We start from the raw sequence: 24,722 nt of genomic DNA, 5'->3' as shown, positions 1-24,722 counted from the left end.
GGCCAGGCACAACTCTTCAATAGCTTCATGTCCAAAGACAATGGGTCCGTAGGATCCTAGCCGGCCCAATCAAAGGGCCAGCTTCTCAGCCGGGAGACCAATGGTCGCCCGGTTACTGTAAATAGCCTATCGGGAGTAGGGGGTGTGTTTAGGGTACTTGGTGGCGGGTTTTCTGAACCTATATAACCAGCCTGCGAGCTGGTCCCTTCGTCTTTGTCCTGAACTAAATAAAGGTATGCTTAGCTGAAATCACTCTCCGTCTGCATACTTTTCAATATGTTTCCTTTCGAGATCAAGGGGGCTCACAGCGCAGGTAATAATATCGTAAACCGCCTTGAGCTCAGTAGGAAGAAAGGCAGCTGGTAAATATTTTTAATAAGTAAATACAAAACCACTAAAATGCATCCATAAAAAACAACCATTAGAATGCAACAATAGTAAATGGGCTTGAACCATTAAAACAACAACAGTGTATTGAGCAGCCTGAAATCCTAAAATAATGTAAAGGAAATGATCCGTGGGCCAGAAACAGACCATAAAGCGAAATAGTGAACTGGTGCTTGAAGAGACATTCCTTTGCAACTATTTCTGGCTTCTGCTGATTCTTTTTCAGCCTCTGAGTGGGGTACCCATATTAGACAGCAGTAGCAAAAATAAATACAAGTCTAGTGGCAAATTAAAGCTCAATATTTCATGGGCTAGGACCTGCTTCTTCACATGGCCATCCAGTGGCTCCTCCTTAGAGATACTTTTTATGTAAGTGGTATGAAAAACAAGCAAAGAGCAGGGTCGAAGGGGCATGAATGGCAGGAATTACAAGGTGAAATCCAACTGTGAAAAATTCAGTTCTAACCAAGATAGTTACAGGGACCATTAACCAAGTTGTGACGTAGTAGGAAGAGGAGAGTCTCATCATAAGGGATGTGTGCTGTGACACTTATACACAGTGTCCTATAATGGACTGGTACAAGGTTACAGCAAGCAGATTAGCACATGGAAGCTGCTAGAGCAGGAGTGTCAAACATATGGCCTGCAGGCTGGAACTGGCCCATTGAGGGCTCGTATCTGGCCTGCAAGCAACTGGCTCTCTCTTGCTTCCTTCCCTGGGACTGCTGCCACCGCCACATCAAAGCTCACTTTCACCCATCTCCTTCAATCATGGGGGGAGATACAAAGCCAAGCCTCCTTCCCTCCATTGGCTGAGGTCTCCACCCCCTCCTGACTGAGACCGGAAGGAAGGAGGGAAGAGGGAGGGAGTGGGAAGGAGAGAGCCAGAGAGAGAGAGAGAGAGAGAGAGAGAGAACAAAGTTGAAGTCCAGCAGTACTTTTAAGATCAACAAAATTTTAAGAAGAAGAGGATATTGGATTTATACCCCGCCCTTCACTTGGAGTCTCAGAGCGGCTTACAAACTCCTTTCCCTTCCCCTCCCCACAACAGACACCCTGTGAGGTGGGTGGGGCTGAGAGAACTCTGACACAAACTGCTCTTTTTCAAGGACAGCTGTGCCAGAGCTTGTGACTGACCCAAGATCACATCAGTAGGCGCAAGTGGAGGAGTAGGGAATCAAACCCGGTTCCCCCAGATTAGAGTCCGCGCACTTAACCACTACGCCAAACTGGCTCTCACCAAAGCCTGTTTATTCAAGGCTTTTGTGTGCATGCACACTTCTTCAGAGAGAGGGAAGGAAGGGGGATTCTTCTGACAAGCACTATTTACACTGAGATTGCCGTGCTCTACTGTTCACTCTGAGACCTGATCACCCACACGAATGTTAAAAGAAAGGAAGGGGGTGCGGGAAAGAGATGCCTTGGGATAAGGGGAAAGTGGAATTAAAAGGAAATTATTTTAGCTTATTCTGAAAAGGTATTTTTTAGATGAGATTTCTCTGTGTCTATCTGGGATTTTATTTTCTTTCAAAAAGCCCCTGATTAGGAATTACAAAACTTGGATTGGATTCTATTGTTTAGTGACTGGAAGTAGATGGCTAAGTATTTAAAAATACATTTATGGTTCCATATGTTCCAGTTCAACACGTCTCCCTCTCTCCCTTCCCACCTCGCTGGCTGCCTTTCTTCACATACCCCCCCTTTACTTTTTTAACTGTTTCATTATCATCACTAGCACTGAGTGGATTTTTCCAAGCTGAAATTAACACCTAATTTCATTTGGAGAGATCCCCCTCCCCATTTTTAACAGATGAAGAAGGAAAAAAAGAAACCTAAGAGCATATCTTGAAATTTGTATTAGTGGAAAGGAGCAAGAGTCCAGTAGCACCTTAACGTCTAACATCTGCAGTTGTACGTATTACTGCATAATACAGCCAACTTCAGAGGCCCTGCTTCTGGTGCCCCTGCCTTCTGAGATTAGGCCAGGTGGTAACCCAGAACAGGGCCTTCTCAGTCATGGCACCAAAGCTCTGGGACTCTCACCCCAAGGAGATTCATCTGTCCTCTTCTGTTGTGGTCTTCAGTGAATGGGTGAAGACTGTTTTGTTCTGTTTGACATTTCCTTAATGATCCCTTCTTCCTAACCAATGTTTTAATTGCTGTTTTTATGCTTTGTATGTTATTTTAACTCTGTTTTTAATGGTTTTAATGATGTGTGTTGGGGGGGTTGATTTTAATGGTATTAAAATGTTATTTTTATCATGCATGTTTTAATGACATAGTAATTATTTTAACCTTTTTCACGTGATGTTCTTACAGATGTAGCCATTGGGGCTCCACAGGAAAACGATTTAGAAGGGGCAGTTTATATATACAATGGGAGGGAAGACGGAATCTCCCCGACCTTCTCACAGGTAGGTCTCTTTCAGTTATCGTGAGGACTACATATATTTAGTGCTGTTGGTGTGCTGGGCATGACATAGCACATAAGTGGCACTTTCTTGCCTGTAACACTTGCAGTTTTGGGGTGGTTCCAGACAGTACTTTGCCCAGTAATCATAGCTGCTGTCAGGGTGTCAAGCCCCAACTGGAAGGGGGGAAGCTGAAGAGGAAGGAAGGAACTTCCCCCATTCCTTGGGTAGGTTATAGTGTTTTTGTCTCACTCCACAAGTTTTCACACAAAACCTCCTAGTTCTCCCTGGCCTTAAAGAGGCCAGACTGGCCATCACCAGGGCCAGGGCCTTCTCTGTGGCAGCGCTGCGCTGGTGGAAGGAGCTCCCGGAGGATATCGGGGCCAGTGTTCCCTCTAAGCTGAGTTAGTGTGAGCCAGCTCACAGTTTTTTAGCCTCCAGCTCACAGATTTTTGTCTTAGCTCATGGAGGAGGGCTCCAGAGCAAACTAATATATATAGTAGCCAAATCGCTCGCTCACAACTTTTAATGCCAGTAGCTCACAAGGTAGAATTTCTGCTCACAAAACTCTACAGCTTAGAGGGAACATTGATCAGGGCCCTGCGGAACTTACTACAATCCCACATTTAACATCTGGTTATAATATCAGCGCCTTCCCTGGGATCTCTCCACTGCCATTGTTGTATTGATTGACTCCTGTTATGAAAATATTGGATATGGCAATACTGGATCACGTTCGCCGCTGCACAGGAAAATTACGAATCGACAGCACTTTAGATTTTATGTTGGCTTTAAAAATTTTATGTAAGCCGCCCTGAGCCTGCTTCAGCAGGGAGGACAGGGTATAAATCTAATAAATAAATACATAAATAAATAAAATATACCGTAGTACTGAAAGTTAATGGTGTGAATCAACCTGGGCTTGAGATGGAGAGCCCCAGCTTCAGAAAGAACCCAATAAATTGCTGGGGAAAGGAGTGTTTTAATGGAGGCATCAATGACACATCACATAATCTGAGTGGTACATCCCAGTATCTCTCAGGATATTGTGGAGGATGCGGAGCCTAAACTTATAGGAGAAGCACTATGCCAGGTGGAGTAAGCATAGGCTTTACTCCGTATATTCCTTTGCTCCTGCCTTATCATTGCAGCCTCTCTCTAATTACCCCAGCATTGCAAAAGATCATGCGATGTGGTCACCTGGGGAAGTCTTGGAGTACTCTGGCAGGCATGGTCAAAGCAGGAGTTTCAGAGAGATGTGCCAAAGGACGCATTTTTAAAATGCAAAATAAAATGTAAACGCGCCACCATGAAAGAAAGGGAAGGGGGGATCAATTTATTTGCTGTAAGCATTCGCTACATCTGTTCATTCTTCTGAAAACTAAGTCTCTTTAAAATCCTTATTTTACGTTTTTTCTAAAAACTGTCATTAGTCAGGTCATTATTTTTTCATTGTTAGAGAATACAAGGACGCCAGATCAGCAACTCGTTACGTATGTTTGGTCATTCCATATCTGGGAGCATCGATGTTGACAACAATGGGTATTCGGGTGAGTGAAGCATTTGCATTTATTGCGTTTCTTACCCACCTGTCTCTAAAATATAGACTGCAGGAAGACTGCATATTAATAAATAAGGACTCAAGTATCAACAAGGCAATAAAACTGTCATAAATTATTAGTAAAGCAGCACAGTTTTTTTAAATGATCAGGTTACATATAAGCTAATTAGTTAATTTCATTATCCCACCACCCAACTATTCTTGACATATAATGGGCTCTGGCAGCTCAGGGAGGAAGGAAATAGAGAAGCAGAGAATGAAAGTAGCTCTGTTAAGAGTTTTTAATTGAGGAGGGGGAATATTCAGAGCTCTTTTGAAAGCAGGGCTATTTTTGGGCAGGGATGCACAGGAACGGAGTTCCGGCTGGCTTCAGAGTTGGCCACGCCCACTACAGCCAAAACCTCTGCACATGCGTGGCTATGGCGGCAAGGCCCGGAGAGCGACACACACACCCCTGGTGACTCCGAGGCAGGTGGGCCAGGGGGGGCCCTGGAAGGGTCGGGGAGGCATTTAAATGCCTCCACGTGCCTTCCCCGGCCTGTCCAAGGGCCGGCTTGCCAGGGCTTCCCGCAGCCGCGGGGCGTCCGGACAAGCCAAGGGAAGGCATAGGGGTGTGGCCTTATATTCTAATGAGCTGTGCTGTCAGGGGTGTGGCTTAATAGGCTAGTGCGTTTCTGCTGCTGGGTGTGGCCTATTATGCTAATGAGTTCCTGCTGGGCTTTTTCTACAAAAAAAAGCCCTGTTTGAAAGTATAATTATGCTGGTATATTCATAGACCATTTGGTGCTTACACAGCAAGTTTATGGTAATTGTGCCTTTTGGGTGATTTCTTCTTTGAATGCCCAGTGTTGACAGCATTGTTTGTTGTTAATAATGGTTGTCAGTAGTTGTATCCAAGGGAGGGAAGCCTGATCTCGTCAGATCTTGGAAGGTAAGCAGGGTCAGTGCTTGGGAGACCACCAAGGAAGACTTTGCAGAGGACGGTAGCGGCAAACCACCTCTGCTTCTCAGTTGCCTTGAAAGCCCCTCGCTGGGGTCGCCGTAGGTCAGCCGTGCCTTGGTGGCACGTTGCACACACGCACAGTCATATCGAAACAGAGAGCGTTAAGGCTGCAGTCTTTGTCATTTCTGGGTAAGGAGACTGAGACAGAGGTAGCCGAGCAGCTCCAGAGCTTCCTGGATGTCACTTCAGCACTAGGCCAATCCCAGTCTGGTTTCTGCCACGGGATGGAGACGGCACGGTCGCTTTCACGGACGACCTCTGCAGACAGCTGGATCGAGGTGGGTCGGCGCTGCTGTTACTGTCTGATCTTACAGTAGCGTTCAACACAGTCCATCACGATCCTCTGACCCAGTGCCCCACTGACATAGGAGTCCGTGGGGGTAGTCTTGAAGGGGCTTACCTCATTTCTCCAAGGTCGGGGACAGAGGGTAGTGCTAGCAGAGACAGTGTCAACTAGCTACCCCTTAGAGAGCCAGTTTGGTGTAGTGGTTAGGAGCGCGGACTCTAGTCTGGAGAACTGGGTTTGATTCCGCATTCCTCCACATGCAGCCAGCTGGGTGACCTTGGGTTAGTCACAGTTCTCTCAGAGCTGTTATCTCAAGAGCAGTTCTTTCAGAGCTTGCTGTATCTGTTGATGGGCAGCCGCCCGGACACTGCCCCTCAAAATCTGGCTGGATCTGACTGGATGCTGTGGTGGGATGGCTGAAGAAGAGTCAGTTGAGACTGAATCCAACCAAGATAGAGGTTCTGTGACTGGCTAGGTGGGATTCAGGGTTGGGATGCCAACTCCCTACTCTTGACAGTGCGCCCTTAACACCAGCACAGACTGTCAGGAGTTTGGATGTGGTTCTGGATGCCTCCTTATCAATGGAGGCTCAGATCACAAATGTTGCCAAGCTGGTGTTCTTCTATCTACACCAGGTGAGTCAACTGTCCCCTTTCCTGTCTCGCCTTGACCTAACCACAGTGATCCGTGCAACGGTCACCTCTATATTGGACTACTGTAACTCACTCTATACTGGCCTACCCTCTAACTGGTCCAGAATGCGGCGGCACAGGTTCTGACTGGAACATCACGGACAGCACACATTCAGCCTGTGCTACGTCAGCTGCACTGGTTTCCGGTGGAGTACCGTGTCAGGTTCAAGGTTTTGGTACTGACCTTTAAGGCCTTTAGTGGTCAGGGACCCATGTATCTTCGGGACCGTCTCCTCTGGTATGTCCCCTGAAGAGCATTACACTCTGCAGAGGACAATCTACTGGTGATCCCCAGCCCAAAAGACGTCTGGCTGTCCTTGACCAGAGTCAGGGCTTTTTCTGCCCTGGCTGCCAGGGCTCTTTTTGTAGGAAAAGCCCAGCAGGAACTCATTAGCATAATAGGCCACACACAACAGCAGAAACTCTTTAGCCTATTAGGCCACACCCCTGACAGCACAGCTCATTAGCACATTAGGCTGCACCCCCATGTTACCAGAAGTCTGGTCATCCAGCCACACCCACCTTTTGCTTCTTATTCTGTTTACCTTGTATGTTGTCAAAACCCAGGGCTTTTTTTGTAGCCGGAACTCCTTTGCATGTTAGGCCACACACCCCTAATGTAGCCAATCCTAATGAGTTTTTCTGCTGTTGGGTGTGGCCTTGTATGCTAATGAGTTCCTGCCGGACGTGGCCAACTCGGGAGCCAGCCGGAACTCCGTTCCTGTGCGTTCCTGCCCAAAAATAACCCTACCTGGTGGAACTCTCTGCCAAACAACATCCGAGCCCTGCAGGACCTAATGCAGTTCCACAGGGCTTGTAGGGCAGAGGTGTTACCGCCAGACTTTTGGTTGAGGACAGCGACGGGTACCACCTTACTGGCGCTCCCTTCCCCTCCTCCCCCCCTCCCTCTTCGTTTTTCTTCCTGCCCCTTTTCCCTCTTCTTGTAGGGCAGGGACATAATTAGAATCTGATGTGTTAAACACTGTCTGAGAATGCTTTTATTTCTGTATTATTTAAATTATTCTATTCACAAACGTTTTGATCATTTTGTTGTTCACCGCCATGAGCTGTGTGTATTTAGGGGTAGGGCAGTCTAAATAAAATAAATAAACACCTATACCCGAGCAAGTCCTGCCGAACTGGGTAGACCTTACTGATAAGCAACTATGCATAGTTTCAGGCTGCGTGCCGCAGGAAGGAGGAAAGAAATTTCAACTCATTTTTGAAAGTGGAAGCAGAAAAAAACAATGAAACTAGCCTTCTAAAAACAAAAAGGCAATTCAAGAAACTTTAAATATTTTCCACATTTCCATCCCACTCTGCCTCCTCTAAGATATCGATTGGAACCGACCTTGTGCAAGAGTCCTCTGCTTATGCTGGGGAGGTTACACTGCTATCCCTGTAGAACATTTGATGAAACAAAGTACACATTTCCAGCCACGAAAAAAGTCTGGTGGCAGTTTGTTTTGAAACTTCTCCCCACTAATAAATGAATAGAAAGGAAGAGAGAAATGATACCAGATCTTGGGTGTATTTGCTGTACAGACTTCTATTAGTTTTATACCCATCACGATTTCCCCTCAAGCATCTTGGGGGCTGTAGCTGCCTGATAACTCCCTAGCCTAAGAGAGAGGGGTGACTGTTCAATCATCTTGAGCCTGTGGTGTAGGTCTGCTGCTTGTGATTCTGGAATGGGACTGGCAGGACCACTGGAAATGAAACGTTGGACTCATGGTTGACTCCACTGGTATTAGACATGCATCACCAGCTATGAGGTCCCTGCGTCCTGGAGGCCTTCACAAGGCAGCCAGCATCACTGGGATGGACTCTTAGAATCTGGCTGGTCACATCTGTCTTTAAATGAGAGCCAGTTTGTTATAGTGGTGAGGAGTGCTGACTCTAATCTGGGAGGACCAGGTTTGATTTCCCACTTCTCCACATGCAGCCGCTGGTGTGACCTTGGGTCAGTCAAAAGTTCTTTCAGAGCTGTTCTCTCAAGGGCAGTCCTCAAAAGAGCTCTCTCAGCCCCACCTACCTCACAGGGTTTCTGTTGTGGGGAGGGAAGGGGAAAGGAGATTGTAAGCCGCTCTGAGACTCCTTCGGGTAGTGAAGGGCAGGATATAAATTCAATCTCTTCTTCTTCTTAATGTCGTCAACCGGAATTGCTGGGCATATCTGTCATCAGTTTCATCTTTTGTTTCAGACTGTACATTTCCCCTCAAAATGCGAAGGAGAGATTCACTTTACTCTATAAATATTCTGATCAAGATATTCTTCCCTGGTTAAGTGGCTATAAGTGGCTATAAGTGAATTGTCTTTAGCTTCAGAATTTGCGTGGAGATGGAGCTGCACCTTAACCGTGACATTAAAGATTGCCACGGCGCAGTTTTAGTGCCAGGCATAAGAAAGAACGCGGCTAGATCTGGCTGGCACTATTGAGAGAGCTCCAGTGATATATGTGGCTTCGTGTCTCCTCGTACCCCCTTTAATTAATAATGTGCAAATAGTGATTTAATGCAGTCCAGAGGTGAAAATGCAGTAAGGGGGATTGTGCCTGGGAAACGGCTCCTTGTGACTAATGAGCATCATCAATCTGGAGTGTCTCTTCTCTGCAGATGTGGCAGTCGGCGCTTTTCTGTCAGATTCAGCTGTGCTGCTCAGGTGAGGCCAATGCATTTCAGTGCTTAGGGATAAGTGGACATAATGGTAAATTATGAGATGCAATTAAGAAATGTGCATTTGTGATATTGGCCTCATAAGGGTCTTTACTAAGCTCTGAACTCAGTGTGCAGTTCTGAGCAACCGTATTTTAAGTAAATACCCCTGACAACACATGTGCAAAAAATGCCACTGAGGGATTTCCCAAGCCCTGAGTACCTTAAAATCAATATTCCGACCATGTGTTTTGTCTTGTTTGCTGAGGTACTTGCATTCCACCATTTTTTAAAAAGAGTAACAACCTTACAGATGGCTTGCGAAAGAAATAGAACAGCAAATATTGTAAATGCACCTGACAGAAAAATGGCAGAATAAAATACCCTTTGCCTACCATCTGAAGGCCTGTGGTGGTGGGCAGACCCTACTGTCTGGCATAAGAACTCATTCCACCTGATAAAAGCTATGGGGGAATGATGCTTAGCAGGGATTCTAAGGAAGATTTTAAGGAGCATGTAGCTCCATATAGATTTAGATGATCCTTGGAGGTTCTTGACTGCTCATGGCTTTGAAGTTCAGAACCCAATTGTACCCAAGAGCCTACTGGAAGGGCAGTGATATTCTTGCAAATGCTGCTATTTCTGAACACTCTTTAAACCTCACACAGAAAAATATTGTCATCAGTCGTATTGGCCCAAGCAAAATCCGGAACAAGAAACTAAACCCATGTTTAGAGCCAGTTTGGTGTAGTGGTTAAGAGTGGCGGACTCTAATCTGGGAGAACTGGGTTTTATTCCCCGCTCCTCCACATGCAGCCATCTGGGTAACCCTGGGTAAATCCCAGTTCTCTCAGAGCTGTTCTCTCAAGAGCAGTTCTCTCAGAGCTCTCTCAGCCCCACCTACATCACAGGGAGAGGAAGGGAAAGGCGATTGTAAGCCACTCTGAGACTCCTTTGGGTAGTGAAAAGCAGGGTATAAAAATCAACTCTTCTTTTAATGCCTTTTATTAGGACCAACCAAAATGGAACAAAACATTATGCAACCTTTAGAGCACATCGTAAGTCATCATCAGCCTAGATGTTAAAAAAAAATTAAAATGGAGAAGAGAAAAACAACACACATACAGATTTTCCAGGTCAAGATCTTAAGACCCTGGCTTTGTCAGCCTTTGTTCAGCCTCACAGATTCTAGTTTAATTGCTGTAGGTGTTAGATTACAGTAGGTGTATTCTGGGAAGAAGCAAACAAGGGAGGGTCATCTCATTTGAAAAACGAAAAGACCAAATGTCACTCAAATAGCCATGCAGAAACTCACATAGATCACATGATAATGATGTAACCTAGATGTGAGTAGAGTATCAGTTACAGTAGTTAGGACTTTCTGGTAGTACACCTGGGCCACCGCTGCCATCTGGGTATCCAGGAGCAGCACTAGCTTGTGCTCCTACTCTGGGATCAGGCGCAATACCATCTTCCAGCAAAACTGTACAGTGCGGATGCAGCAGAGGTAGAGAAGCCTGCGTCTTTTCACCATTGTCACTACCACAGAGTAGTGGCAGTGGCCCGTTGGGTTCATTACTAGGTTTTCTTCCTCCATGGTGTGGAATTATATGTTTATCCTGATAAAAGTAGCATATGTTTAAAAAAAACAACGCACATGCAAAATCGTGAATGGTAAAGGGGCATCTTGTAACCTGACTTCTTCACACTTTGCAGGACAAGAGCAGTAGTGATTGTCAAGGCATTCTTCGAGCACCCTCGTTCAGTCAATCGGACTAAACTGGAATGTGTGGAGAACGGGCAGCCAGCTGTGTGCGTGAATTTGAAGATCTGTTTTACCTATCACGGCCGAGCTGCTCCAGGTTATATTGGTAAGCTGTGTGCTATAAGGGCTGCAGCATCATTTTGGCTACATACGTAGATTATTTTCTCTGTTTCAAAAGAACATCCTACTAGCCAACATGTCACTTAAACTTAATACGAGATAATTCACCATTAACCAGTGGGCATCACCAGTTATGTTCAACGTCCTGTAACATTTTTGGTGTAGAGCCAGTTTGGTGTAGTGGTTAGGAGGGTGGACTCTAATCTGGGGGAACTGGGTTTGATTCCCCACTCCTCCACATGCAGCTGCTGGTGTGACCTTGGGTCAGTCACAAGTTCTTTCAGAGCTGTTCTCGAGCGCTCAGCCCCACCTACTTCACAGGGTGTCTGTTGTGGGGAGGGGAAGGAGATTGTAAGCTGCTCCGAGACTCCTTTGGGTAGTGACGGGCAGGGTATAAATCCAGTCTCTTCTCTCTTCTCTTATTGGCCAGAGGAAAGTGTCCAGATAAGTATTAAAATCCTTTCCAAGTAACAAAACGTTAGATTTATATTTATCTTTTTCCTAACAGGCGTGAGCTTTGCTTTTGTTTCTCTTAAATGAAATGAAGTCTATGCACCACTGTGCTGCACTACAGATAGCACTGACAGGTCGCCAGAAACTCAGACCCTAAAGATACAGGTGACAAAGCCTGGGAGATAAGAAGAGACAGATCAGAGGGCGGAAGCAGGCAGGGGAGGAGTCGGGTGCAATGGTGCTTGGTAGGCACAAAGGAAGACCCTAGCTAGACCTGGGTACAGGGTGGAGAGACAGGTGGACCTGGAGGACTGCAGACCTTTTCGAGCCGCCCTTAAAACTAGCCCGCTGCTTCATTCGTACACCCTCCATATTGCTCCTTTCCTTAAAAAGCACTGAAATCCTAACATTCTTCTCAGACCCAGACCACCTGGAAATGCCAACTATGGAGAAGGGCATTTTCCCAATCTCCTCACTTGCACACAGATCGTTGCCATTCATTTTTTTTCTATTGATACACAAGCTTGATCACGTGCACACGATCCTTCGCATGGGTGTCTACCGAAATCCCATTTAAATTAATGGCAGCCAGCAAAGCACACGTGTCCCATGGATTGTAAGTACACAAGCTTGATCACGTGCACACGATCCCTTGCATGGGTGTCTACTGAAATCCAATTTAAATTAATGGCAGCCAACAAAACACACATGTCCCATGGATTGTAAGCACTTGCAGACCATTTGAACAGCAATGCTGTATGTTAAAGGGCACCTTTTTGGTATAAATCCATATGCCAGCTATGTTCCCACAGTGTCTTTTACTTTGCATACCGTTCCACAGGGTCATAATACACTGATTTTGGCCTGAACAAAAATTAGGACAAAATCTGTCAGCACCATTAAAGTAGTAAGCAACTGATTTAGCTGCTGAATAAATTAGTTTTCTTTGGAGCCATCCTTCTGAACTAAGACAAAAATGTGTGAGCCAGAGTCTAAAAAAACCTGTGAGCTAGCTCACACTAACTTAGCTTAGAGGGAACACTGTTTGCGGTACAGTCCACCCCCCACTACAATCAAGAAGAAGAGATTGGATGTATACCCCACCCTTCACTCGGGGTCTCAGAGCAGTTTACAAACTCCTTTCCCTTTCCCTCCCCACAACAGACACCCTGTGAGGTAAGTGGGGCTGAGAGAGCGCTTTCCAGAACTGTCCTTGAGAGAACAGCTCTGACAGAAGTATGTCTTGCCCAAGGTCATCCAGCAGGTGCAAGTGGAGGAGTGGGAAATCAAACCCGGTTCTCCCAGATTAGAGTTCGCACACTTAACCACTACGCCAAACTGGCTCTCAGTGTAATTTTATCCTCCTTCCTTGACCAGGACAACACAGCCCAAACCAAGGCCCTGAGAAACTGATGGAGGATCAATGATACAGAACCCTCTTAACCAGGGTTATATCCCTCTAAATCCATTGAAGTCAACAATGAAGGATCATATCAATTAAAATATTCACATTTCTACCATAGGGGGGTGAGGGGAGTGGGTTAAATTTTGTATAAAGGGACAGCAGTAGGTTAGGCGCTCTGTGTGATACTAAGAAAGGCATTGGGATTTTCTCGTATCAATAAACTGAATGAATGAAAAAGCCTTTTGGCTCAAACTTTTTAAAAAGGCTTTTTTTAATGATTTCATCGCATTAAGAACATTTAGCAGCATTAGACATAAAAAGATTTGGAAATGGCATCGGAGGAATATTGTTGCCATTCCCAGGGTCTGAAAGAAAATCTTGTAATTAGAATGGCTGAAGATGACATTATGGAATTGTGCTTGGCATTTCAACAAATCACCATAAATTTAATGAAATGGAAATACCTCCAGAGTTGTCTTCCAAAACCTTCCTCTTACATTATTATTCTCTTTTTTTTTCAAACTTTACAGTATTGCTTTATAATCTGAGTCTGGATGTTAGCAGGAGGCCAGAAACCCCTGCAAGGTTTCATTTTTCCTCAAATGGGACATCGGAAATGATCCCTGGAAGCGTTGAGACTTACAACAATAATGTCACTTGCAGAGATCACCAAGCATTCATGAGGGTAATGTATTCTCTGTCTTAAAGATAAATAATAGCTGGGATGAAATAGTTGTCAGCAGTGATCACTGAAGGATTCTAGGGTTGCCAGGTCCTGTCCCCTCCCCCCCCCCCGGCCCCGGGTCTGTCCTCCAAAGTGTACATTTTCTCCAGGGGAACTGAGCTCTGTAGTCTGGAGGTGAGCTGTAATTCTGAGAGCCAGTTTGGTGTAGTGGTTAAGTGCGCGGACTCTAATCTGGGAGAACCGGGTTTGATTCCCCACTCCTCCACTTGCACCTGCTGGATGACCTTGGGCAAGCCATAGTTCTGTCAGAGGTGTTCTTGAAAAGGAGCCGTTTCTGTCAGAGCTCTATCAGCCCCACCTACCTCACAGGGTGTCTGTTGTGGGGAGGGGAAGGGAAAGGAGTTTGTAAGCCGCTCTGAGGCTCCGAGTGAAGGGCGGGGTATAAATCCAATCTCTTCTTCTGGGGGATCCCCAGGTCCTCCCTAGGATTGTCAGCTGACCAGGAAATAAAATGGCCCTGTCTGCTCCTAGGCCTTAGCAGCAACTGATTCTGCAGAGCTCAGAGAGCCAGCGCAGTCCCATGGGTAGAGTGTTGAGCTGGGAGACCCAGATTCAGGTCCCCATTGTGCTGTGGAAGCCCTCTGGGTGACCTTTTGCCAATCACACACTCTCAGCCTAACCTACCTCACAGGGTTGTTGTGATGGTAATATGGGGAAAGGAGAATCATGTAGGCCACCCTGAGCTCTTCAGAGGAAGGGAGAGATTTAAAAGAATGTACTACACAGGTAATGGTAAAGTTTTTCATGCTGTGGAGATCTTTTTCACTTGTCAGTTTGTGCCGTTCATGCTTCTGTTACCGGAAGCACAACCTGGATCAGTTAAAAAAAGAGCAGGTTACTCTGTTTTGATTTACTGGACAGCACCATTCTAAACATGTAAAAAAGTACTATTTGACATATCTTTGAAGTTTTAACATATAAATGTCTTCGTTTTCTGCATGCAAAACTGTAAAAACACTCGACAGTCTCATTCCAGGCAGGCTTGGCAGAACTATTGTTTAGCAGGTTACAAGTATATCCAGGGCTTTTTTTGTAGAAAAAGCCCAGCATGAACTCATTAGCATAATAGGCCACACCCAACAGCAGAAACTCATTAGCATATTAGGTCACACGCCTGACAGTACAGCTCATTAGCATATTAGGCCTCCATGTTACCAGAAGTGTGGTCATCCAGCCACACCCACCTTTTGCTTCTTATTCTGTTTACCTTGTTTGTTGTCAAAACCCAGGGCCTTTTTTTTGTAGCAGAAACTTCTTTGCATGTTAGGCCACACACCCCTAATGTAGCCAGTCCTAATGAGTTCCTGCTAGGCGTGGCCAATTTTGGAGCCAGCCGGAACTCCGTTCCTGTGCGTTCCTGCCCCAAAATAACCCTGAGTATATCCACTTTTCCCAGCTAAAACCAGCTGCCTATACAGTAATAAGTCCCTCTTCCCCAAGCGGTTCCTGGACAGTCTGAGGAGATTTAATAATAAAAAGCCTTTACTTCCTACACAGATTATTATTGACCTCTCTGCTTCCCAGTCTAAGGGCGTTCTTTCAGCTGCTTTATCTGGCTCGCTTTCTAACTGACTAACTGACCCTTTCACTTAGAACTCTGCTCCCGCAAAGGGGAAGAAATTTTACTAATGTTTCTGCCACAGATTTTTTTTTTTAGTAAAGAAAACTGTGTTCTTTGGACAACAAACAGACGCATAGTAGGGCCAGCAGCATATTTGGAAATAGCAAGTTAAACTTTGAGATCATCAATAGCATATTATCACCATCTATGTTATAACATAATAATTGTGGGGAAAACTAGTCCTACCAAAATGCTAAATGCATGCTTGAAAATATGTTGCATGCATCTACAGTCTGCCTAGAAAGGATCATTATCGAATGCTGCAGATTGCCTCATATAAAAAGCTTCATATTATATGTTCTCAGTGAGTAAAACCTCATCTTTAAAAGTTTTAACTGTCTGTCTGGCCTACCCCCAATAGCAGTTGTTGGCTCTCTTTCTAGTGTTGCTTGCCTGTGGTTTTAATTATTTTTGTAATTTTAGACTGTATTTTAATTGTTTTAATGTTTGATTGCGTGGAATGGCGGCATAAAAATGGGTTTTAATAAATAATATGAGAATATTTCTTAAGATTTTTCCCCTGTTTGTTTTGTCCCTACCCGCCATTTTTCCCCTTTCCTTTATTATTCAGCTCATATGTCCAAAAGCCTTGAGCATAAAACCCGTTTTTTTCCTGAACTTTCACATGTATATTTAGAGATGCTTATTATGAACAGATTCGTGTTTCGTTCAAACAGACTGATAGATTCCTCTAGACAGGCCAGTAGGCACAGCTGTGACCTGTTTGTAAGGAATAAAGTTCTGCTATTGGCATTCCTAATAATGTTTTCATAAGAACATAAGAGATGCCAATGTTGGTTCAGGCCAAAGGCCCATCCAGTCCAACAATCTGTGTCACACAGTGGCCAGAAATACCAGTGCCATCAGGAGGTCCACCAGTAGGGCCAGGACATTAGAAGCCCTCCCACTGTTGACCCCCCCATGCACCAAGATAAATTTCTTGAATGAACTCTCTAATATCCCCTCTTTTAAAGAATGTTTGTACTGAAGTTTCAGAGATTAGTGTTGCATGTGCCACGGCTCAGTGGTAGAGCAATCTGCTTGACATGCCAAGGCTCCCAGGTTCAGTCCCTGGCATCTCCAGTTGAAAGAACCGGGCAGTGGGTGATGTGAAAGACCTCCGCCTGAGACCCTGGAGAGCTGCTGCCAGTCTGAGTAGACAATACCGACCTTGAGGGACCCATCGTCCGATTCAGGATAAGGCAGCTTCATGTGCGTGTGGGAGAACAGGTGCCATAGGAGTATGAACTTTGTTCTGACCCAGTTCCTTTCTTTAGTCTGAATCAATAATTTACCAAAGAGCTCTTCCTTCCTCTGTGATTCTCTATAGTTACATGACGCTGCGAAAGTTAAGCGTGAGTGTCTGCCAAGCATCATCCATCTAGCAGGCTGTGTGCATTTTAAATATCTGAGGAGATAATAATTAATAGCTAATTAGTGTAATGAAAGTAACATACAGCAGATGCAGGGAAGGCCTTATGGAAAATTAGAACGAATGACATAACATATGCATTGGTCAAAGCAGGCTCATAGAGAAGAAATTAAAGCCGGGGACATGAGGAGGGACAATCAGCGAGTGTCTGTCTCCTACACCCAGGGAATAATTTAATCAACGTTGCTATTGTCGTGTTCAGCACTTCAAGCTGTTCTGTTTTCAGAAGTGGCTAGCTCGGGAATTGGGTCTTGATCTGGAACATTCCAGCACAAGCAAGGTTTCGTGCCGAAGTTTAGTTTCGTTAGACGGCTAGGTCATGCAGAGATATAAAGGAAACAGAACAGGCGCGCCTTTCATTTATTCTGACATACCGCAGGGATTCCCAAGGAGATGGTTACCTCTCTTCATTCTGAATCTGATGCAATGATACCTTAAATTTAATCAGAAAGCGCGAAATGGGAAGCCAGCTTTATTGCTCAATCAAGAACTAATTTATATCAGATGTTATCACCCCACGAGACATTTTAACACAGGCGGTCTTTAAATCTATGTTTAAAATACCCATAAATCCAGGGGCACTAAAGCTTGTTTAAACACAGCTCTAAATTTAGGCTTTAAAAACTGGACAGTTAGCAATAAGATCCTAAATGGTGTTACACCCCTCTGAGGCAGTTGAAATCAACTCTGCTTAAGATTGCACTGAGAATTTCAGAGATCCACATTCTTGTAAGCTATTTTGCTGGGCCTTTTTTTCTTATTCATTTGTCAAGAGAATGTGGAGGGCTCTGTTAAGAGATCATATGATGCATATTTTAAAAGTAGAGGTTCTTTCAATGACATTTTTTAGAGTTAGGGTTTGATGTGTATGTAAAAGTCTTTGAGACACTGAAACACTAATGGACTGCCCTGACCTGGATAGCCCAGGCTAGACCAGTCTCATCAGATCTTGGAAGCTAAGCAGGGTCGAGTGTGGTTAGTACTTGGATGGGAGACCTTGGAATACCAGCAGTCGAGAGGACAGGGGCAGGCTTTATTCAGCCACCTCTCTGAATATCCTCCAGGCCCCCAGTAGGGGTCAGTCAGCAGAGGTCACCATGAATTCCAGGTGCACATGCAGTCAGTCACCAGAGGTTGCCATGACTCCCAGGTGCGCGCACACACGCATATATAAAAAAATAAAAAATGCCCTCCCCAAAGAAACATTATAGTATACTAATGGTACCTGAGGAAGTGTGCATGCGCACAAAAGCTTATACCTAGAATAAAACTTTGTGGGTGGTCCTGCAGCAGGATGTTAGACCGATTCGTGGAGGAGAGGTTCATTAATGACAGCTAGCCATGGTGGCTAAAGGGAACTTCCAGGTACAGAGGCAGCAAACCTTTGTAACCCAAGGAGGCAATATCCAGGGATGGCCTTGGCTTCTGTGCCCTGTTTATTGTCCATCCATCAGGGCAGTTAGTCGGCCACAGTGTGAAACAGATAGATAGATAAGTTTTATTCACGGTCATTGACCAAAACATAAACCGATGACATTTTGTAACATGGGTAAAAGAGATCACATTAAAATAGGAACAGAATTTTAAGATTGGTTATAAAAAACACCATAAAAACCATAATAGTTAAAATTAATAAAACTTAATCTTAATTCTCCTCTTTTTGAGCTACTATACATTTTCTAATTCTTAGGGCAAGCCATCCAAACTTAGCCACCCGATAAGTAACTTCTGCCCGGCTATCTGATAGCAAATTTCTTAAAAGGCTGATTCTTTGCTTGCAAGAGAGAGGGAGTGTCTTAGGGATAGGAAGAGACTCGCGGATGTTATTATACGCTTTACAATCAAAAATTACATGTTCTACAGACTCAGTACCATCCACACAACAGGGGCAAATCCTTTCTTCATAAGGAGTCTTGTTAAATTTTCCTTCCAGGACTGCAGATGGGAGTACATCCCAACGCATTAGTGTAAATGTTCTTCTGTAGTCCTGATTTAATAAACGGGATAGGTAAGGCATAGGGATTACTCAGTTAACTGGAGCTAGTGTGAAACCGATAGGTAAGGCATAGGGATTACTCAGTTATCTGGAGCTAGTGTGAAACAGGATGCTGGACTAGATGGTGTGCTGGTCTGATCCATCAGGCTCTGCTTATGTTCTTACAACCTCAGTAATTTCCTGTTTGCCTTCAAGTTCTGGCTTGAGATAGCACACATTTTCATATATATTTTGTATAACTCATATGGTTTCCAATTTTCGTAGAAAGATGTAAGGGACATCCTGACTCCTATACACGTTGAAGCCACTTACCACCTTGGGCATCATGTTTTGAAAAGGAAAAGTGCCGATGAGCTCCCACCACTCCAGCCCGTTCTTCAGCAAAGAAAAGAAGACAATGTGGTACGCAGCAAGGTAAGACCATGGACTACTTGACTTTGTCTAATTACATACAATATGTCATTTTGTGGATCATCTCTAATGCAGCTACCTAATAGCATTTACCCTAAATGTAAAGGAGCTAAACGAAGTTGGGAAGCAGCATTGCTCTGACAAATCTGGCAAAGATCTGTGTTTTATTTTCCATTTCTTTATCATGTCTTTACAACTGATGGACTGGATTTTATAAAGACTACCAGAATATTCAGATTTAAGCATTCTATGTTGTATTTTCATCTTGGGAAAGACGTTACTGCTTCAACACGACCATCATGGCAGTAGCCTTTGAAACAGTACAGGAGCGTAGTAGGACCTTATGGCACTATAGGGCTTCCTCAGTGAGGTTGTTCATGGAGTATCATCCAACACTGTCGTGAACAGAGCAGTGCCTGTTTGCACCAAAACTCTTGTGTATGCACTAAAGCCCTGTGAAGCTTTGGATAATGGTAGGGTGCCAGGTTCCCCCGGGCACTGGTACGGGATGGTGGGCATGGGATTGCCGATGCAGGTTGGGAAACTCCTGGAGATTTGGGGAGGACAGGGACCTCTCTGGGGTACAAGGCCATAGAGTCCACCCTCCAAAGCATCCATTTTCTCCATAGAAAACTGTTCTCTGTAGTCTGGAGATGAATTGTAGTTCCAGGGGATCCCTGGGTCCCACCTGGAGATTGGCATCCCCATCAGGCCATTCCCCCCCCCCCATTATGCCTCCTTATAATGAGGAACAATTTTTTTAAAAATGGGAACCACTGTGCAGTTCAATACATCAGTAATATAATATAGAGCTGCGGTGGCTCAAGTGGTTAAGACGCTGAACTGCAGGCTGTGGAAGGTCGGTAGTTCAGCAGTTCGAGACCCGAGTGTGCTGCATGACGGAGTGAGCTCCCATCTCTAGTTCCAGCTCCTGCCAACCTAGCAGTTCAAAAGCAAGAAACTGCAAGTAGATAAATAGGTACCACTTCGGTGGGAAGATAACAGTGTTCCGTGCGCCTTGGTGTTTAGTCATGCCGGCCACTTGACCATGGAAACGTCTTCGGACAGTGCTGGCTCTTCGGCTTTGAAATGGAGATGAGCACCGCAACCCTAGAGTCGGAGTCAACTGGCTTTTGAGCAAGAGAACCTTTACCTTTACCTTTACTAGATAAAAAAAACCTAAATTTTATTTGTCTCGTTTATTTGTACTTGTCTTCTGTGCAGTCCCACATTGGCAGGCCCGCTCATGCACAGTCTTAATGTATGTCTGCACAGACGTCAACCAAATGAGCAGCCATTATAGGTTAGCGGAAGCCTGTTTTCTGATTTCCCCCCAGTGGTGACCAAAAGCAGCCAACAGTACAGTCTTACCTCTCCACTAGCTGATCTTCTGCCCAGCCTCTTGGCTCCAACCCTCACACTGAGATCTGAAGGACGTGTGCCCTTAGGCTCTTGCCCTTCAGCGTGTACCTCTGGGCACGCCCGGACCTTAAGTACAGAGGGAAACAAATTCAGCAAGGTGTCACTCGGCTCTTCTGCGAGGCCTTACCTGCCTGAAGACAGTCATACATACACAAGATTGGCTACAGCAGAAGGATCTTGTGAAGTCCACACAAGGATCCCCGTGATTCCTGGTTGTCCCCCCCCCTCTCCCCAGCAGCCCTTTCCAATCCTGGGGAAGTTTATTCCTGGGGCTGTTGTCGGGAAGAGGGTAAAGTGGGGAAGGGGCAAAATTGTTCCCTCCTTCCTCTTCCGTCGGCAGAGCTCAGCTCACCCAACAGGGCGTGATTTTGCCCCCTCTGCCCTTCACAGTGCAGTGTCTAACTCTAGTGGCTGTTATCCCACACGACTACCACAATCCTGGGAATGAACTTTCCCAAGATCAGAAATGGGTTATGGGAAGGCCCACAGCCACCAGCTCTTTCCGCTTAGCAATTGCAAGGCTCAGCCTGCCATTTTACATTGCAAAGACCACATAAGGCTATACTTTGTCTGGAAATCTAATATTTGGGTGAATCACAAACAGTGCCCACCTTTCAGTAAATCTGCCACTTTTAAAATTGGTGCCTGCGTTTCTATGATGAGTTAATTTTGATTATCGGTATGGTATCCTATCTCCTTTTGTACCAATCTGTTAAAGGAGCTGGATACATTTTCTTCCAGCAGGAGGTAATATACATAAAAGTTGCAGGGATTAAACCAAGGATAAATTCTCAAGACTCCTCATTAAAAGTACCTGAAAAGTACATTAGGCTTCCGTGGAAGGTTGTACCCTGTGGTGTCCATAATTTTCTGTTACTGGATGCTAATAAAATATATGCAGAAAGGCTGCGGTCACACACACTAAATAATCCACTTTCAATGCACTTTCCAACTAGATTTTGCCACTTCACATAGGCCCATTCTGCATCCAGCATTCACTCCGTTCTTTTAGAAAACCCACACTGGAACAGAAGAAGATGCAGCTCAAAACCACATTCAAATGCCCCGGGGCCAACGCCATACTGACTGCAGAGTCACCCCTGAGCGGGCGTAAAATGGCCATAAATCTATGCAGACGGTACCATAAAACCGAGAGATCAAAGGAAGTGAAACTGGCATGCAGTGTGGAGGTTAGCATAAAATCCGACAATCAAAGTGAAAGCGGTATGCAATGTAGAGGGGAATTTCTGTTCCAATGTGGGTTTGGTAAGACAGCGGATCAAATCCTAGATGCAGAATGGGCCACAGTAAAACCCAGTTGGAAAGTGCACTGAAAGTAGATTGAAAGTGGATTGTTTAGTGTTTGTGACCACAGCAAAAATCTGCTCCAGATCTCTGTCAGTATCGGCAACTTCGTATTATAAAGCGTCAAATACCACCGAAACGTGAACTTTTAAGTTTTTCCTTACGTTTGCTGTTAAAGAAGCTTCCAAGCCAGACTCACTCCCAGCCTTCTGTTGATCTGTCTACTCCTAAATCTCTGTTCCATTTCCTCTGAAAACTAGAAACGTCGTCTTTAAGGTCAGAAAGGAGGCTGGGTTGGATCCAGGGAACCTTTCTGCTGGGAAAAAGGGGGAGTGCCCTTCAACTACGACAAAAACAGTGCTGGGCAGGGCTCTTTTTGTAGAAAAGCATAATAGGCCACACCCCTGACAGCACAGCTCATTAGCATATTAGGCCACACCCCTGACAGCACAGCTTATTAGCATATTAGGCCGCACCCCCATGTTACCAGAAGTGTGGTCATCCAGCCACACCACCTGTTGCTTCTTATTCTGTTTACCTTGTTTGTTGTCAACACCCAGGGCTTTTTTTGTAGCAGGAACTCCTTTGCATGTTAGGCCACACACCCCTAATGTAGCCAATCCTAATGAGTTTCTGCTGTTGGGTGTGGCCTATTATGCTAATGAGTTCCTGCTGGGCGTGGCCAACTCGGGAGTCAGCCAGAACTCAGTTCCTGTGTGTTCCTGCCCAAAAATATCCCTGGTGCTGGGGATCATGGGCTCTGTTTAGATGAAAGACACGTGGGACGGGGATTGTAGTATGGAGGGCAAGTAGATGAGCCTGGCTGACAGAGTTGGCTGGATCCAGTCCTGTGTCTACTCGTCAAACCTTCCATCAGCAATTCAAAGACGGATTTTTTCCCCTCATGGTGGTGGAAAGTGCCGTCAAGTCACAGCTGAATTATGGCGACCCCTGGTGGGGTTTCCAAGGCAAGAGACATTCAGAGGTGGTTTTGTCGTTTCCGGCCTCTGCCTCACGACCCTGGTATTCCTTGGTGGTCTCCCATCCAAATACTAGCCAGAGCCCACCCTGCTTAGCCTCTGAGATCTGACATGACCAAGCTAGTCTGGGCTATCTAGGTCATATCCGCATAGGCTCATGTTTTCCTTGCCATAACACAGCGGTGTTCCTGATTTGAAATGACTGCCATAAACGTGGTTTGATCCTTCCATAACTTCACTCACTCATGTAAGAAATAGAACTTGATTATTGGGGAATAACTTACTGAGGAGGTTCCAAATTTTTCCATTTGTGACTCTGTCCAAGGGTATCGGTGCTTAACGCTATTTCTTCCCTGATAACGGCCGCTGTTATTATTAAGACAATCATATGTGCGAGACTACTGAGGTGACATACTTTGATGCCTTGTGAAATACGCGTAGCCTGGATAAGATGATTTCCAGAGGGTCAGAAGTGGAGAAAGTGTGGCTGTATTCAGAGTCAAGAGTAACTGCTTGCCTTACTCCACAGGAAATCTTTAGCAGTACTGAGTCCAGACGTAAAAAGAATGTATATTTATATGCACCCATCTGCTGCTTGCAAAGGTATCTGGATCAGGGCAGTTCCCCCCCCCCCTTCCTCTCTAGTCTAATCGTAAGTTTTCCAGTACTGAGAGTGGAAAGACCGTGGTTAAGAAGATAATAACCCTTTCTAAATTAATAAATGTTTCCCTAGACAAATGTTTTCTTCTGTGATGAAAGGTCAAGTGGATTTGTTTCTTCATCTCACGGAGCTTCTTACTAGCTGCAAGCCCTGCCGCAGCAAAATGTCAAATGAAAATTTGCCTCTGCTCGCTTCCCAGTTAAGTGGCAAAGCAGCTTAGCTTTCCTTGTCTGGTCTTACCGTTCTGGTTCGGAAATCGTTTAATTTTGTTGGGCCGTTTGATTTTTCATCACCCCGTAGTTATGCAACATTATGCAACTTTGCAGAAAGCATTCAGCAATGTTTGTCGTTTTGAATCTCAGGCTATGGTTTGTCCCTTGTCCTGATCCACAATGGTAAAGCATGGATTCGTCGTGTCTGAGATCCTAGTTTGGAGGGGAAAGACTAAGCAATAGCTTGCAATTCGGATACCTATCAAAATACTCTCAACTATAAATTTATAAAGGAGCTGCAGTGGCTCAGGTGGTTAAGACGCTGAACTGCAGGCTGTGGAAGGTCAATAGTTCAGCAGTTCAAGACCCTGGGTGCCGCATGATGGAGTGAGTTCCCATCTCTAGTTCCAGCTCCTGCCAACCTAGCAGTTCAAAAGCAAGAAATTGCAAGTAGATAAACAGGTACCACTTCGGTGGGAAGGTAACAGCGTTCCGTGCGCCTTGGTGTTTAGTCATGCCGGCCACATGACCACGGAAACGTCTTCGGACAGCGCTGGCTCTTCGGCTTTGAAACGGAGATGAGCACCGCAACCCTAGAGTCGGATGCGACTGGCTTTCGAGCAAGGGAACCTTTACCTTTATCTTTATAAATTTATAAACCGCACGGCAGAAGATCACGGAGCTAAGAAGACTGGCCTTAGACAGCAAAAAGAATGGGACGCCGATCCCAGTGGACCGCCAGAGGAAGAGAGCCGGGAAACAGCTAACCCACCACCTGGGTGCCAGTAGGCAGCCCCACCCCCTGTAACATATGTGGCCATAGTCTAGGGAATTAACTTGCACTTGCAACCAATGTTCCCTCTAAGCTGTGGAGTCTTGTGAGCAAAAATTCTACTTTGTGAGCCACTGGCATTAAAGTTGTGAGCGACTGATTTGGCTACTGCATCAATTACTTTGCTCTGAAGCCATCCTTCCTGAGCCAAGACAAAAATGTGTGAGCTGGAGGCTAAAAACCTGTGAGCTAGCTCACACCAACTCAGCTTAGAGGGAACACTGCTTGCAACATATCTGTAACCGCTCTGTAGTAGTAGTAGTAGTAATAATAATAATAATAATAATAATAAAAATAATTAACATTTGGTGCAAAACAATGTAATTATGGCAAAAATAACTTTTTAAAAAACTTCCAGGGCGCAGTCA

At 45.1% G+C, this 24,722-nt stretch overlaps 1 protein-coding gene across 1 annotated transcript in view; it reads left to right on the top strand.

Annotated features, from left to right (window-relative positions):
* ITGA4 (integrin subunit alpha 4) overlaps positions 1–24,722 on the top strand; it is a 75,217-nt gene that overhangs the window by 28,347 nt on the left and 22,148 nt on the right. Inside the window, exons 11-16 of the mRNA XM_015406080.1 lie at positions 2,707–2,801; positions 4,258–4,348; positions 8,956–9,001; positions 10,711–10,865; positions 13,268–13,422; positions 18,796–18,945. Of these exons, the coding sequence (XP_015261566.1) occupies positions 2,707–2,801; positions 4,258–4,348; positions 8,956–9,001; positions 10,711–10,865; positions 13,268–13,422; positions 18,796–18,945 (692 nt within the window). The remainder of the gene's footprint in view (positions 1–2,706; positions 2,802–4,257; positions 4,349–8,955; positions 9,002–10,710; positions 10,866–13,267; positions 13,423–18,795; positions 18,946–24,722) is intronic.

The sequence above is a fragment of the Gekko japonicus genome, unplaced genomic scaffold (genome assembly GCF_001447785.1).
Source record: "Gekko japonicus isolate JY-2015 unplaced genomic scaffold, Gekko_japonicus_V1.1 scaffold630, whole genome shotgun sequence".
NCBI classification, from domain to species: domain Eukaryota; kingdom Metazoa; phylum Chordata; class Lepidosauria; order Squamata; family Gekkonidae; genus Gekko; species Gekko japonicus.
Note: the sequence above shows the minus strand (reverse complement) of the source record. Positions and strands in the feature narration are given on the sequence as shown.